Genomic DNA, 15,364 nt, shown 5'->3' with positions numbered 1-15,364 from the left:
ACATACTTTTATTTTTAAATATTAGTGCATAAAATAAAATTTTAAATGACACTGATGTCTAATAAAACATGCGGGGCCATGTTTAGATTGGCACAATGAATGATCCCGAAAGTATGCTAAGAGAGGCATATGATGTCAGTGCACTAGCATGTATAAACAGGATGCATCTAACTCTAGGAAGAAATTTTCCCATTAGCACCCTTAAAATCTACACGATAACATTACATAAGCACTCGAAAATTATTTGCTAAAGAAAAGAAGGGAAGGAAAGAAGAGTGTTCAGTAAGAAAGTCTTAATCGGTGGTCTCTATCTTCTGCTGGCCTAGACTCTAGACATAACTCTAGAGCATTACTGCTAATATAATACTCCCATAACACTTCAAGCAGAGATGAACAATTAACAATCAAATGAGAATGAAGGAAATTTTATAAAACAGGGGAGCTGGTAGGTTACTAATATATGCATTCCTGCTTAAGAATATAACTTTATAAGGGCACCTGGGTGGTTCAGTCGGTTAGTGTCTGACTCTTGATTTCAGCTTAGGTCATGATCACATGGTTCTGTGCTGTCAGTGCGGAGCCTGCTTGGGATACTCTCTCTCTCTCTCTCTCTCTCTCTCCCTCCCTCCCTCCCTCTCTCTCAGCTCCTCCCCCATTGGTACTGTCTTTGTCTCTCTCAAAATGAATAAATAAACTTAAAAACAAGAATATAACTCTATAGAGAGATTGCGATTCTGGATTTTTCTAAATGATGAAAGTTGATGGTGATATTACATCTCTAACGTAGGTACTGAATACCCATCTAAGTTCACTTACTAGCAGGAAAATGGTTCCCAAAAAAAGGCTTAAAATGTTTTAAGAACTATAATATCTGTTGGAGTCCATTCAAACAGTCTTAAAGGAAAGCATTGGATCTGCACAACTTCAGAGTGCAAAATGTTTCCTCAAAAATGAAGAAAGCAAGGTAATTGAGAGTCAGTGATATTCAATATGAACTAAGAAAAGAATAAAGAATAAGCAAGGAAAAGAGTATGTGACCTTCCTACCTAAACATTAACAAGCTAGAATGGGAGGCTAAAATGAAGTAGTTCCCAATTTAATTACCAAATCTCACAAATAAAAAGAGTGAAGTGTGATCCTGTCTTTTTACTCCTTCTCCAGGGGAACCACAGATGAGTTCCTGACTACTACCCAAAAAGAAGGGTCTTCATCATTTCCTCTTATTTTCTACATAATGAAAAGCACTGTCAAGTGGCACTTTCTTAGTCTAAGATTTCTCCTTTCAAAAAAGGAACCCATGTAAACACATTCCAGTGTTCCCTACTCCCAACCCAATGGTTTCTACTCCCAGTCGAAAACTACTAAGACAGTTTCACTTAACTGATCCTACACAACTCTAGTTCTTCCCAGTATTCTCAACAGGAGCGAGGAAAGGGGCAAACAAGCCTGGGAATGAGTGCATATTCTTGTCTTCCAATTTATATATTTATATATTAAAAATGATGAGATTCTTATACCAAAGAATGTTTAATCTAGTATTTCTTAAACATTATACAACCCAACTAACACATTTTGGGGAAAGTCTCCCAACTTGGAAAAGTCCCTTAGCAATTCCAACATCCATGTCTTATGCCTCTGTATTTCTTGACCTGACTCAAAAGTTAACCAGACTCAACTATACAACCTTGTAACTTTAAATATACCTGGGCTTCCATTCCTATAATGAATTTCTCTAAATTACTATCTTCACAAAATATTAATATTAGCAAATACCCTGCCAGACCCTTAATTTTTATAACTCTCAATACCTTTTGATTCTTATGAAATTTTATTGTCCAAACACATACTCCTTTCTCTGTAACAAATGAAGAAAAAAAAAATCAACTGTATAAAAATTTTCTAGCCATTTGATAACCTGATTAATTTATTTAGTCTTGTATCTAACAGAACTCTAGTGTCTTACATTTAAAAGATACGCAGACCAATTGTAATGTAGAATTATCTTAATCTTAGTAACTATGTAGATCAACTAAATGTGTCAAAACGCTGAAAAAGAGCGGTAGCTAAAATGAGCTCATACGTAAACTAGAAAGGAAGTCATACCTGTGCAACAAACCCTTTAACATACATTTAACTGCTTTGTGTATCTGGGTGGATATCCCAAGAGAAATCTTCTTAACTGGAGAATAAGAAAGTTGGTCAAACTCACAAGCTCATAAATAGGTAATAATTCCAAAAGAAAAAAGACAAGGAAAAAACATTATATTGGAAGCATTAAGACTGAGATTCAAATAAAAGAAACAATTATCAGAGCAACTTCAGAGCTTTCACGTTCAAACCTCTCCATATATTCTCTAACAACTGCTAAAATAAATCAAGTCACAAACAGTAGAGATTCAACGGGGTATTAAATTATGAAAACTACCAGCAATCTGACCATTTTTAGTCTTTCTGTTGCATTCCTACACAATGTCTTTTATGTGATTATTTCTGTAAAAACAGACACCATAAATTTGTTTAAATTCACCTCTCTTGTAAGTATATTTAGAAGCAAAATCTAATGAGGAAAAAGAGCTATATCATTCTCAAACTGTTTAATTAAGAAGCTGTCCTTGAATTTCAGAAAAACTGTTCTGTAAAAAGCATCGCTATAAAAACTGTCACTGATTTTACTATTTCCACAGAAGCTCAGTAATGAAACCAATTTCATGACATTTCAGGTGAGACAAAAGTTAAAACAACAATGACAACCACCATAAAAAACTTACCCTGATGTTTACCTCAGGATAACAACTGCAGTTCACAATAATTCACTTAGGGAATGGCCAGTAGGCAAGTTCAATTCCCAAGAAAATGTCAGTAAATTAATCTTTTAAAAATTTAAGGGGTGCCTGAGTGGCTCAGTCGGTCGAGCGTCTGACTCTTGATCTCGGCTCAGGTCATGACCTCAGGGTTTGTGAGTTCAGGACCTGCATCAGCGCACAGCCTACGTGGGTTTCTGTCTCCCCTTCGCTCTGCCCCTCACCTGCTTGTGCCCCCTCTTTCTCTCAAGATAAATAAATAAACTTAAAAAAATTTTTTAAGCTAAATTTTACAGCCGTGAGTTACATTTTGAAGTAGGAAGAACTAGGCAGATCTCTGTACCTTATCTTTTACCACCTTCACCTCATTCACTAGGTCATGGAGACACTGGCCTTCATGCTGTTGCTCTACTGGCCTCAATCTTGACCCTTGAGCTGTCTTTCATAGAATGCTTTTCTGCAAGATCTCTGCTCAACAGTCACCTGCTCAGAGAGGTCTCTCTGACTACTCTCTCTACAGAAGCCCTAATTCATAGCTATAGTCCTAACAACTAGAACAGGGTGTGACACACGTGCTAAGTACTTGTTAAATGAATCATTGAGTTCACAGACAATTTCAATAATACAAAAACAAATCTGATAACAACTTAAAAACAAACGTAACAGCAAAATATCTAATACTCAATTCCAATTTTTCCAGAAAAAAAGAAAGGAAGAAAAAAAGAAAATAAGAAAGGTCAACTTTTAATATCACATTCTCCACATTTATTTGCTATCTGTTCTGGAAAAGCATGACAAGATATATCTTAATTCTGAGAAATCACAGCAAATATATATGATGATTCCATGTCATACTGAGTCCTCAAAGATCTGATGATTTGTAAACAAAGACAAAGTTTGGTATTAGCTTTAAAATATATAGGTACTCTAAAATATATACACGTAGTATTTTAAAATATAAAAGGTATAATAATCTATAATATAAATATGCAAAATAGGGTTAGCAGAATTCCTGCTCTACATCACCAACTCCTATCACTGACTAAATAAAAATTAGGTGTTAAATACAGCCTAGTCAGAACATCCAGGAATAATCATTTTTAGGCGGTTAAAAATATATAAAAGAAAGTCTGTTAAAGGTGACCCGAAGGCTTATAATTGTGTACACCTAAGACCGTGGTTCTGACAAGTATACATTTTGTAAGTATTACATCAACCATTATTACAATCTGTCTTTTTAAAGAGCAAAAGGTATTACGTTTTAAAGAACATAAGATATTATGGAAAATAACTCTCCCAGATTGGACCTTGTAACTCCTCAGTGGCATTAAATACTCTAACCAGGTAGCATCCACCCTACTTGCAAGTTAATCAAAACAGCTTTTATTTATACACACTACTCAGTTAAACCAAAGAGAGGATATCCGCAAATCAAATAATCACCATACAGATCTATCGGCACAATTAGTCATTAAAGATAAATGTCTGAAATAGAAAATAATGGAGAACAAAGATTTTCCTCGACATCTGCTACTCACATTAAATGCCTGGGACAAAAGAACCCCTGCAGTCAAAATGACTTACCGTTACAGATTTCAGCGTCATACCATGGTAGGTACCCATAGTGTCAATTTTGAAGCCTTCCGTTTCTATAAAAAAAGGGGGTTTGCGAAAGGGGGTTACACTTTATGTATCTTATGATCAATAACAAATCTGTAGTAATCATCTGCATTATAATCTGAAAGTTAAATAGTGTAACAAAACATCCAATGTACTATACATATAAAGTTAAATTACATACCTGTGAGGACAAAAACTTTAAAAGGGACACTAGTCTCAAAAAAAAAAAAAAAAAATACACACCAGCAAGCCCTTTGTGTAGAAGCTGGTTAAGACTATACAACTGTGCTCAACAGTCATACAGTTAGGTGGGAATATAAAAAATTGGACTGAATAAAATATAACGTCCAAAGTATATACTCCTAATACTCAATTACAGTAGCACTAAAAGCTTCTAATATCATGAGAAGACCTTAAATTATAAAAAGTTGGGTTTCAAAATTATAATCATATGCGTATATTATATAATTTGTAGAAAAGCAATGCCATAAAAAGTGTGATAAAGGTTCCAAGACAGTCTCAATACACCTTTCCATACAAGGTCATACATTAAATATTTTACACGTTGCAAGCTATCTGTCTATATCACAGCTGCTGAATTTTGCAGTTATAGTGCAAAAGCAAGATAAACAATATATGTAAACAAATGGGCACAGCCTGATTTGGCCCAAAGAGGATCAGATTTGGTCTCTGGGCTGTAATTGGCCAAACCCTACTTTACATAATTCATTCCACAAGAAAAACACTGCAGCGAATAAAAGAATGAACCACTATACTTCTACAGCATGTATTCACAGAACACACCTTTATCCAGTATATTAAGTCAGCACCCAAAATTCACTATATAGAAGCAGTATATCCTTTACTAAAACTTAAATGGAGATTTCAGATTTTGCAGAGAAAAATCATAAATGTTAAACTTACAGTTGCTTCTATTCATTTTTTTCACAAATTAAGTCAAGATAAATGATGGTGCCAAATGAAATTACAAGGACATTGGTGCCACTTCACTAACCACCACACTAACATGGAAATGGTTCACTACCACATTAGCCAGCATACCATGTAGGCTACCACAAAATAAGTCCTTATAGAGTTACTACAATCTATGCTTCCCAAGTTCTCAATGTATACATTTACAATTTGAGAAATATGATTTGGTATACAGAACCTCCAATCTAAACTTCTGAAAAGCAGAATATCAATAACAGCAAATATTTATAGACAGTTTATTATATGCCAGTCCCTATTCTAAGGGCTTTATTAACCAGTTTCACCCCACAATAAAGCTAAGAGATAGATATTACTACTACTATTAGTATTGCAATGTAACACAAGAAGAAACTGCAACAAGAATGCAGTTAAAGTAATTTATCAAAATTCACACAAAAAGTAACTGTGACACAGGCAATCCAGATCCAGAATCCAGGCTGTTAACCAGGGGTTGGCAAATTTATTCTGTAAAAGACCAGATAGTATTTTAAGGCTCTGCAGGCTACACAACCTCTGTCACAACACCAAGGAACCACATATAATACATAAATGTCACCATGTTTTGGCAAGTTTATTTATAATAATACGTGTTGGGCCAGATTTGGCCTGCAGATGTTTGCCAACACCTGCTCATAAACATCAGGCGACACTACCTCTCAAGTTCATCATCACCACAGTAAGGGAGAAATAAACATTAAATAACTTGCCTTCTTTTCCTTTGAATCTTTCCTGGTCATATCTATTGTAGGCAGCTGGGATAGGCTGTTTGGTACGCAACGTAGGATCCTGTAGAAAAATTAGGAGGTACATGTTAATATTTTAACTTCTTACTTAAAACTCAGAATAAAAACCACAATAAACATATTATTTTCTAAGCTTTTTTTCTTACAAGAGCCAATAAGACAAAAGTGGGGAGTCATATGAATCTTATTTTCAAGATAATGCTTACTGCTAAAAAATTACCAATCCTATAAGGGACAAGAGCAAAGGACTCCAAGTAAACTTGTATCAAGGCAAAATGCAAACCTCTTAGAAACTGTAGAAAGAAAATGGGTGTGCTTAATAATTTCACTGTGATTACTTCAATTTCTTTATGGAAAAATGAACTTCCAATTATGAATTGTTTTTAACAAAAAAAAATTTAATTCAGTTTACTGAACTGACATTTTAGAACCTTCTACCTAAATTATTCTGCTGTTAATCCCTAAATTAAATAAATATGACAACTATGACAATAAACCCATATAAATGTACGAGATAAGACTGAAGTTACGGTATTATTTAGTTAAAACACTTAGAATAAGTTGCCAATCTAATGATATAAACTTAATTCACAAATACTTTATCTGAAATTCAGCCTATAATAACCTAAAAAAGCATATTTAAGGAATATTACCAAAATTGCTTGGGAAATTCATGGTATTCCAAAAGACAAAAAAATACTCTTCATTTTGTTACAATAGGATACTACCTTAAGTATTAATCCAGATAAAAGATAGTTCATTCAAGACTGTCACTAAGTATATACTTCTGTAGTTAAATGCCAAATTTAAAATTTTTATATATCTTAATGATTATGGAAATACAGAGATAACTAAATCACAAGGATAACGGTTTTACTGTTTTAAGATTTTACATAAGTTTCCTACCAATCGCTATTCAAAACATTAACCAATTCACAATTATAAGTACCCTTATTTTATCACCGTAAGTTGTTCCACTAGTTTTTTTACTCATCTCTATGTCCTACTAGACTTTAAGCTCCAAGACGGCAGCTATCTCTTCTATTTTTGTTAGCACACTGTCTGACAAACAGTAGGCACTTAAGTACTTGCTGGAAAGTCAACTCAAAGTAACCTAAATACCAACAAAAGTCCACTACCTCTAAAAAATTAAATACCAATGATTTCATGAACAAGCAAAACTACTAGATCTTGCAGACTGTATTAGTGCTCTTTCAAATTTTAATATGCTTCTGAAAACTATATAAAATAAAAACAATCTTATTTGTATTTTTTATCTTTTGTTGAATCATATGACTAGCTCGAAGGAGTTTCAACAAAACTGGAGGGTATATCTCGGTTTAAATATAGGCTATAGGTCATACATGAAATTTACTTTGGAAAAGTCCTAAATGGCAACTCAATGAGGCAGTCAACCCAAGTGGCTAAAACTAAGGTACAATGAAAGAACCAAATGATCTGTGATCAAGAGAAACACAATACATTCACCAAGAAGTCACAGATACGAATGATTCAGAAAAAGCTCCCAGTGTGGACTGTTCATAGGGTTTATATCTCTAACAATGGTAATGACTCTCCCAAGCAAAAATGAATAGGTACATTATTATTTTTTTTTTAACGTTTATTTATTTTTGAGACAGAGAGAGACAGAGCAGGAACAGGGGAGGGGCAGAGAGAGAGGGAGACACAGAATCTGAAACAGGCTCCAGGCTCTGAGCTGTCAGCACAGAGCCCGACGCGGGGCTCGAACTCACGGACCGTGAGATCATGACCTGAGCCGAAGTCGAACGCTTAAACGACCAAGCCACCCAGGCGCCCCAAGTAGGTACATTACTCTATACAACAGATTTACCACTTTCAGATTCTAACCCAAGTATGTCTCTAGTTAAGAATTATTGCTGAAGTAACTTTTTTTTGTTTTGGTTGCTTGGGTTTTTTTTTTTGTTTGTTTGTTTGTTTTTAATTTTTTTTTTTTCAACGTTTATTTATTTTTGGGACAGAGAGAGACAGAGCATGAACGGGGGAGGGGCAGAGAGAGAGGGAGACACAGAATCGGAAACAGGCTCCAGGCTCTGAGCCATCAGCCCAGAGCCTGATGAGGGGCTCGAACTCACGGACCGCGAGATCGTGACCTGGCTGAAGTCGGACGCTTAACCGACTGCGCCACCCAGGCGCCCCGGGGTTTTTTTAATTATTGTTGTTGGTTTATCTTTTGACCCCCTTTATCTATTTCTCACACTCCCACCCACCCCCACCTCTAGCAACCACTAATTTGTCCTCTGTATCTAGAAGCTGGTTTTGGTATTAAGATTCCACATATAAAAGAGAGAATAAGCTATGTGTCTCTAACTTATCTCACTTAAGCATAACACCCTCAAGGTCTATCTATGCTGTCACAAAAGTCAAGATTACAATCTATTTTATGGCTGAAAAATATTCCATTGTTTGTATATACCACAATTTCTTTATCCATTCATCCATCAATGAACACTTAGGTTGTTTGCATATCTTGGCTATTGTAAGTAATGCTTCAATGAACATGAGAATGCATATATCTTTTCAAGTTACTGTTTTCATTTTCTTCAATAAATAGCTGCAAGTAGGATTGCTAGTTCATACAGTAGTTCTATTTTTAATTTTTTGAGGAACTTCCATGCTGTTTTCCCTAGCGGTGACATCAATTACATTCCCACCAAGGATGCATAAAGGTTCCTTTTGCTCCACATCCTTGCCCACACTTTCTGTCTTTTTGATAAAAGCCATTTTAACTTGTGTGTGGTGAATCTCATTGTGTAAGTGGTGAGATCTCATTGTGTAAGTTTTAACAGTGGGGAAGATTTTCAAATCCTTCAGGACTGTTAAAGCAGCGAAAGAATTAAAAGTTACTGATTTAAAAACTTTAGGGGCGCCTGGGTGGCGCAGTCGGTTAAGCGTCCGACTTCAGCCAGGTCACGATCTCGCGGTCCGTGAGTTCGAGCCCCGCGTCGGGCTCTGGGCTGATGGCTCAGAGCCTGGAGCCTGTTTCCGATTCTGTGTCTCCCTCTCTCTCTGCCCCTCCCCCGTTCATGCTCTGTCTCTCTCTGTCCCAAAAATAAATAAACGTTGAAAAAAAAAAAAAAAAAAACTTTGTTTTCAAATTACAATACTGAGGGGCACCTGGGTGGTCCAATCAGTTAAGAGTCTAACTCTTGGTTTCGCCTCAGATCGTGATCTCACAGTTCCATGGGTTCAAGCCCCGCATCAGGCTCTGTGCTGATAGTGTGGAGCCCATGGGATTTTCTCTCTTTCTTTCTCTCTCTCTCTCTCTCTCTCTCTCTCCCTCCCTCCCTCTCCCTCTCCGCCCCTCCCTTGCTCACATTGTCTCTCAAAAATAAATTAAAAAAAAAAATTTTTAAATCAAAATTACAATACTGAAAAACAAGAGTCATTTTCATTAAAATTAATTAATTAATTAATTAATATATAAGCAAGAAAACATTCTTACCACAGGTGCTGCATTTGGAGCTGGTCGCTGTTCAGGAGCACGTCCTTCTTCTCTGGCTTTTACAGACTGAAGAATTGCAAAAATATTCTTGGAAAAATTCTGAAATATAAATGGATTTTAATTAGCCCACTTAAAATTAAATAGTCAAAGAGAGTAAGTTTATTTAATAAATAACTTCAGACTGTTTTCTTCCTATCAGTTCTTCCCTACTACATCATTCTGAAGTGTTTTTTAGTATATACATAAATAAAAATCAAACTACTACTACTACTAAAAAACTGATCCAAAAACCAAATACTATAAACACAGCTTATTATTTTTATTTTACTTAAACTGTTTAATTGGCTATAAATATATTCATATTCTGCCTCTCTTGAAATATGTAGCCAGGAAAAAAGTTAACACTGAAGTAAAAATGATAGATATATTATCAAAAGAGGCTTCTTAATTCTTAAAGAAATCAACTACTATCTCTTCTTCTAGATATGACAAACTCCAGTACTAACCTCAGGTTGCTACAATTTATACGAGATTTGGAAAGTTTTGAAATACTGTTTGTTAGGAGTCAATGCACACTTTTCAAAGATTTTTTTTCTTTTTTTGTTAAGAGGGAGAAAGACAGCACACAGGAGCAGAGGAGAGAGGCAGAGGAAGAGAAAGAAAGAATCTTAAGCAGATGCCATGCTCAACCTGGAGCCCACAATCCTGGGATCATGACCTGAGCCAACATCAAGAGTCAGCTGCTCAACCAACTGAGCCACATAGGCGCCCCTAAAAGATCTGTAAAAACTTGACTCATGCAAAGATGCCAGCACTTAACCAACCACTGCTTTTTACCAGCAGTACAAAGGCCAACACAGGGACAAATGCAAATAAATTCTTAATCATACTATGAAAATCACTGAAAATACTTGAAAATCAAATCTCATTACTTTAAAAATAATCAAGTATTGTGTGAGGAACACTTACTCCAGAAGAATCCATATTATCAGTTATTTTTGTGTAGAATTATAAGTGATTATCTTCCTTTTAATGATCTCTTCCAATCAATTTTTCAACAAGGAACACTACTAATTTTTAAGTTTAAAAGTTATGTTTTTAATGGCATTATAAAATCAGGTTGCTTTATTTGGGGTGCTTGCAAAAATGATATAACTATAAAGTAACATACTTATTTTTCTCATGGTACCTAGAACATTTTATTCCACAAACTCAGAAAGTAAGAAGGCACTAATCCCTGGAATAATGAAGGTCTATCTAAAATCATAGGGCCTGGGGGTATCTGGGTGGCTCAGCTGGTTAAGCGTCTGACTCTTGATTTCAGCTCGGGTCATGATCTTATGGTTTGTGAGTTCAAGCCCCGCGTTGGGTTCGGCACTAACAGTGCAGAGCCTGCTTGGGATTCTCTCTCTCCCTCTCTGCCTCTCCCCTGCTTGCACTCTTTCTCTTCCTCTCTCTCTGCCTCTCCCCTGCTCACACTCTCTCTCCCTCTCCAAATAAACATCAAAAAATAATAGAATAGGGGCGCCTGGGTGGCGCAGTCGGTTAAGTGTCCGACTTCAGCCAGGTCACGATCTCACGGTCCGTGAGTTCGAGCCCCGCGTCGGGCTCTGGGCTGATGGCTCAGAGCCTGGAGCCTGTTTCCAATTCTGTGTCTCCCTCTCTCTCTGCCCCTCCCCCGTTCATGCTCTGTCTCTCTCTGTCCCAAAAATAAATAAACGTTGAAAAAAAAAAATAATAGAATAAAATAAAGTAAAATCAAATCAAATCACAGGGCTTTTCAGACAGAGTACCTAAAAGATTTTTTAGTGTTTAGAAGATAAAAATGGGATACAGAAAGACTATTAGTCAAAACATTGTTTCTGGTTTCTAAAAATGTTAACACTCATAGAAACAAACTTAGCTACCAAACAATTCTTAAACCATTATTTCTTAAATTATACTCTGGTGGCAATAACACTAAATGAAATTAGAACACTAAGTTTTGAAATGATGGGAAAACCCTGCCACCTAGAGCTCAAAGAAAATCGTTCATCTCAGTTTCTTGAAAATTCAATTCTAAAAGTAAGATGGAGCATAGCACCTAAGTTTTATTCCTTTGCTAGGAGATTCAAAAATTTTGGCTACTATAATGAACATTCGTAGAACATTAGCAGGTTGTGATATTCAAATTTTAATCACATTAGGCAATGAAAATTAGTATCGGCAGATCACTTTACAATAAATACAAAAACTGAAGTTTATTTATATTCTCAGATTTCTCTATATAATTCTAAGTTCTGGAAAATGATTCCTAATCTTGACCCCAAGTACTTTGTAAAACATGTCAAAATACAAAAGGACAAAAATTCCTTCCTTCATATACTCTTTTCAAGTAATCTGATTCATAGTAACAAGGCACAGTAAACTTATAAGGCCAGAATCCAAAATCTGCAAATAAAACCAATCCACCTAAAGCAATGTTAAAGTTTGCTTTCATTGGCAATCTCACACACTCCTGCAAACTCCCTTACTAAATCACCATTAACAACTGCACATCAGTGGAGAATTAATATTTAAGAGCAAATTGGGAGGTGAGGGAGAGAAAGACAGATGGAAATATGCAAGTCAAACAGAACCAATGCACTCTTTATGGAGATCCATTAAGATACCAAACATCCAGGGGCGCCTGGGTGGCGCAGTCGGTTAAGCGTCCGACTTCAGCCAGGTCACGATCTCGCGGTCCGTGAGTTCGAGCCCCGCGTCGGGCTCTGGGCTGATGGCTCAGAGCCTGGAGCCTGTTTCCGATTCTGTGTTTCCCTCTCTCTCTGCCCCTCCCCCGTTCATGCTCTGTCTCTCTCTGTCCCAAAAATAAATAAACGTTGAAAAAAAAAAATTTAAAAAAAAAAAAAAAGATACCAAACATCCAGGGCCGCCTGGGTGGCTCAGTCGATTAAGTGACTAGGACTCTTGGTTTCAGCTTAGGTCATGATCTCGCAGTCCGTGAGCTTGAGCCCTGCATCATGCTCTCTGCTGTCAGCGCAGAGCCCACCTTGGATCCTGTCTCCCTCTCTCCGCACCTCCCCCACTCATGTGTTGATGCGTGTGTGTGTGTGTGTGTGTGTGTGTGTGTGTGAGTCTCATGCTCTCTCGCTCTTGCTCTCCCTCTCTCTCTCTCAAAAATAAATAAACATTAAAAAAAAAAGATACCAAATATCCGGTATCTTTCAAATTTTTATCTTTCCTTTTTTTTTTTTTTAATGTTTATTTTTGACAGAGAGAGACAGAGCATGAGTGGGGGAGGGGCAGAGAGAGAGGGAGACAGAATCCAAAGCAGCCTCCAGGCTCTGAGCGGTCAGCACAGAGACTGACGCGGGGCTCGAACTCACGGACCGCGAGATCATGACCTGAGCTGAAGTCGGACGTTCAACCGACTGAGCCACCCAGGCGCCCCTCAAATTTTTATCTTTCAAAATTTAAAGTATACATCTCTGTTAACCAGAAATTTGCTTCTAGGAATTAATCCTTTTGCTGTATACAAATAAATGCATAAAGGTATATGTACGAGGATTTTTTTAATGCATTATGTGTAATCATGAAATGAGATGGAAGGAGACAAAGGAGGAAAGGAGAAGGGGGGCGGGGGGAATCCCACAATCCTAGAACCAAAAAACCAAAATAAAACCACGTAAAACCATTAATAAAGAAAAATATCGCTACACCCACACAACAGAATATGTATAAAATACACAAATAAATGACTGCTGATTCTCATAAGTTTCTACTTTGTGGGGAAAAACAATAATTATTTTAATGACCACACAGCTGGCCATCAATATTCCCTGTTCATTAGAGTAAACCAAAAACCTGATCAACAAGAAAACTGGGCTATTCTTTAGATTTACAATAGAGGAGTAAATCAAGGACTTGCACTGTGATTCAGACATTTCATCACTTTCTTATATACTACGATGGAACTACTACTTAGAAACTACTTAGAAACCTGTATTATTACTGACCTTTCAAAGATAAAACTTGAAAATTGCTCCTAATAGCAAATTTTAGCCAATTGTATAACCAATCACAGATTAGATACACACACACTCACTCTAATGAATGAGTGAAATACTTTAATTACCTTTCCTGTGCTCTGTAAGATAGTTGTTCGTGTCCTCCATACTCTCTCTCTGCTGACAATATCTCGTGTCACATCCACCTCAGCGTCCACAAAACTCCTCTGTTTGAGGGCAGTTATATCATCATCTAAATCAGTCTTGATAGTAGATCTTTTCTTAGCCATAATTTTGGCTTTGATTGCAGCAATTTTTTCCACTGACATAGCTTCAGACAAAGACCTGAAAGCAATTTTTTCTTTTAAAATTTTTACAGCAGGATCTTTTGAACACGTCATAAATATATTTTGTTACACTTATAAGTTCCTGGTAAAAATGCCTTAAGTGGCAATAATTAAGATCTTATCTAAAACTTACATACTTGGTACTTAATAATCACGTTAAGATTTATAAAAAGTCCATGTAGAAATATTACTCAATGAGTAAATCAGTAATTTCCTAGAAGGATCAATGCAGAAGAAATCTTCTCATGTGTTTAGCTCTTCCCCTCAGAAACGGTAGAACCCATTAATATAGGTGCTTAACATTTTCTCAGACTTTTATTTGCCAATGCCTCTCCATCCACAGAAACTATACACACATACACAAACACATGCCACCATGCCGGGGCGGGGGTTGGGGGGGGGGGGGTGGTGAGAGAAAATTTCATTCTGTAAAGAGTTCAAAGCTTAGCTTTTCCCTGAAATTCATTTCAAGGTTTCAAACTTACATGTCATAATGTATAACATACCCATTTTACAGGTGATGGAGGTTTTTATATGCCACATAAACATATACTCCTTATACTATCTGAAAGATTACACCGTATTTTGCAGTTTTCTTTTTCCTTCCTTTACTTGATTTTCAAGTAACAGGCAAAACAGCAAACAGGGGCTATGTTTGGAGACTATAAGAAAAAGACTTAAGGGGCGCCTGGGTGGCGCAGTTGGTTAAAGCGTCCGACTTCAGCCAGGTCACGATCTCGCGGTCCGTGAGTTCGAGCCCCGCGTCGGGCTCTGGGCCGATGGCTCAGAGCCTGGAGCCTGTTTCCGATTCTGTGTCTCCCTCTCTCTCTGCCCCTCCCCCGTTCATGCTCTGTCTCTCTCTGTCCCAAAAATAAATAAACGTTGAAAAAAAAAAAAATTAAAAAAAAAAAAAAAAAAAGACTTAACACAAAGTATAAATTTCATTAAGATGATAAGTTCAGTGTCTTTTTTTACAATGTAAAATGAGAAAAAGAGTTAAAAAGGGTTTGGGTACCTTAACAGTTGACAAAATTATTATTCTAATCACAAGATGACAGTCTTGAAATACATTTAAACAACATCTGGAAAAAGGACAGGAATTCCTGCAGTTTTAAATATGGTAGTATTATATAGTACACTAATTTATATAAAATATGAAGGTACTTTATAGCAGATGCTCAACATGCATCTAGTATTTGACTCATTTTATATAATGCTATGCAATTTTTCCTTATGATCTAAAGCATACCAGTATATCTTGAATCAAATGCAAATACTTTCCTAAATTATAATTAAAGTGAATTGAACTTTCAATCACTGGAGTTTTACTTCCACCTAAAATCAAGGAGCAAAGACTTGATTAACCCTCCTGCTTCGAAACAACCAG

General features: G+C 36.4%; 1 protein-coding gene across 1 annotated transcript in view; it reads right to left on the bottom strand.

The window, feature by feature from the left end:
* The window catches only part of CDC73 (cell division cycle 73), a 137,835-nt gene that overhangs the window by 96,584 nt on the left and 25,887 nt on the right, over positions 1-15,364 (bottom strand). The window contains exons 7-10 of the mRNA XM_025927830.2: positions 13,759-13,975; positions 9,642-9,740; positions 6,122-6,200; positions 4,386-4,450 (exon numbers count right to left, since the gene is read on the bottom strand). Coding sequence (XP_025783615.1) covers positions 4,386-4,450; positions 6,122-6,200; positions 9,642-9,740; positions 13,759-13,975 — 460 coding nt within the window. The remainder of the gene's footprint in view (positions 1-4,385; positions 4,451-6,121; positions 6,201-9,641; positions 9,741-13,758; positions 13,976-15,364) is intronic.

Source organism: Puma concolor, chromosome E4, assembly GCF_028749965.1.
Source record: "Puma concolor isolate L17-30 chromosome E4, mPumCon1.1.hap2, whole genome shotgun sequence".
NCBI classification, from domain to species: Eukaryota; Metazoa; Chordata; class Mammalia; order Carnivora; family Felidae; genus Puma; species Puma concolor.
Note: the sequence above shows the minus strand (reverse complement) of the source record. Positions and strands in the feature narration are given on the sequence as shown.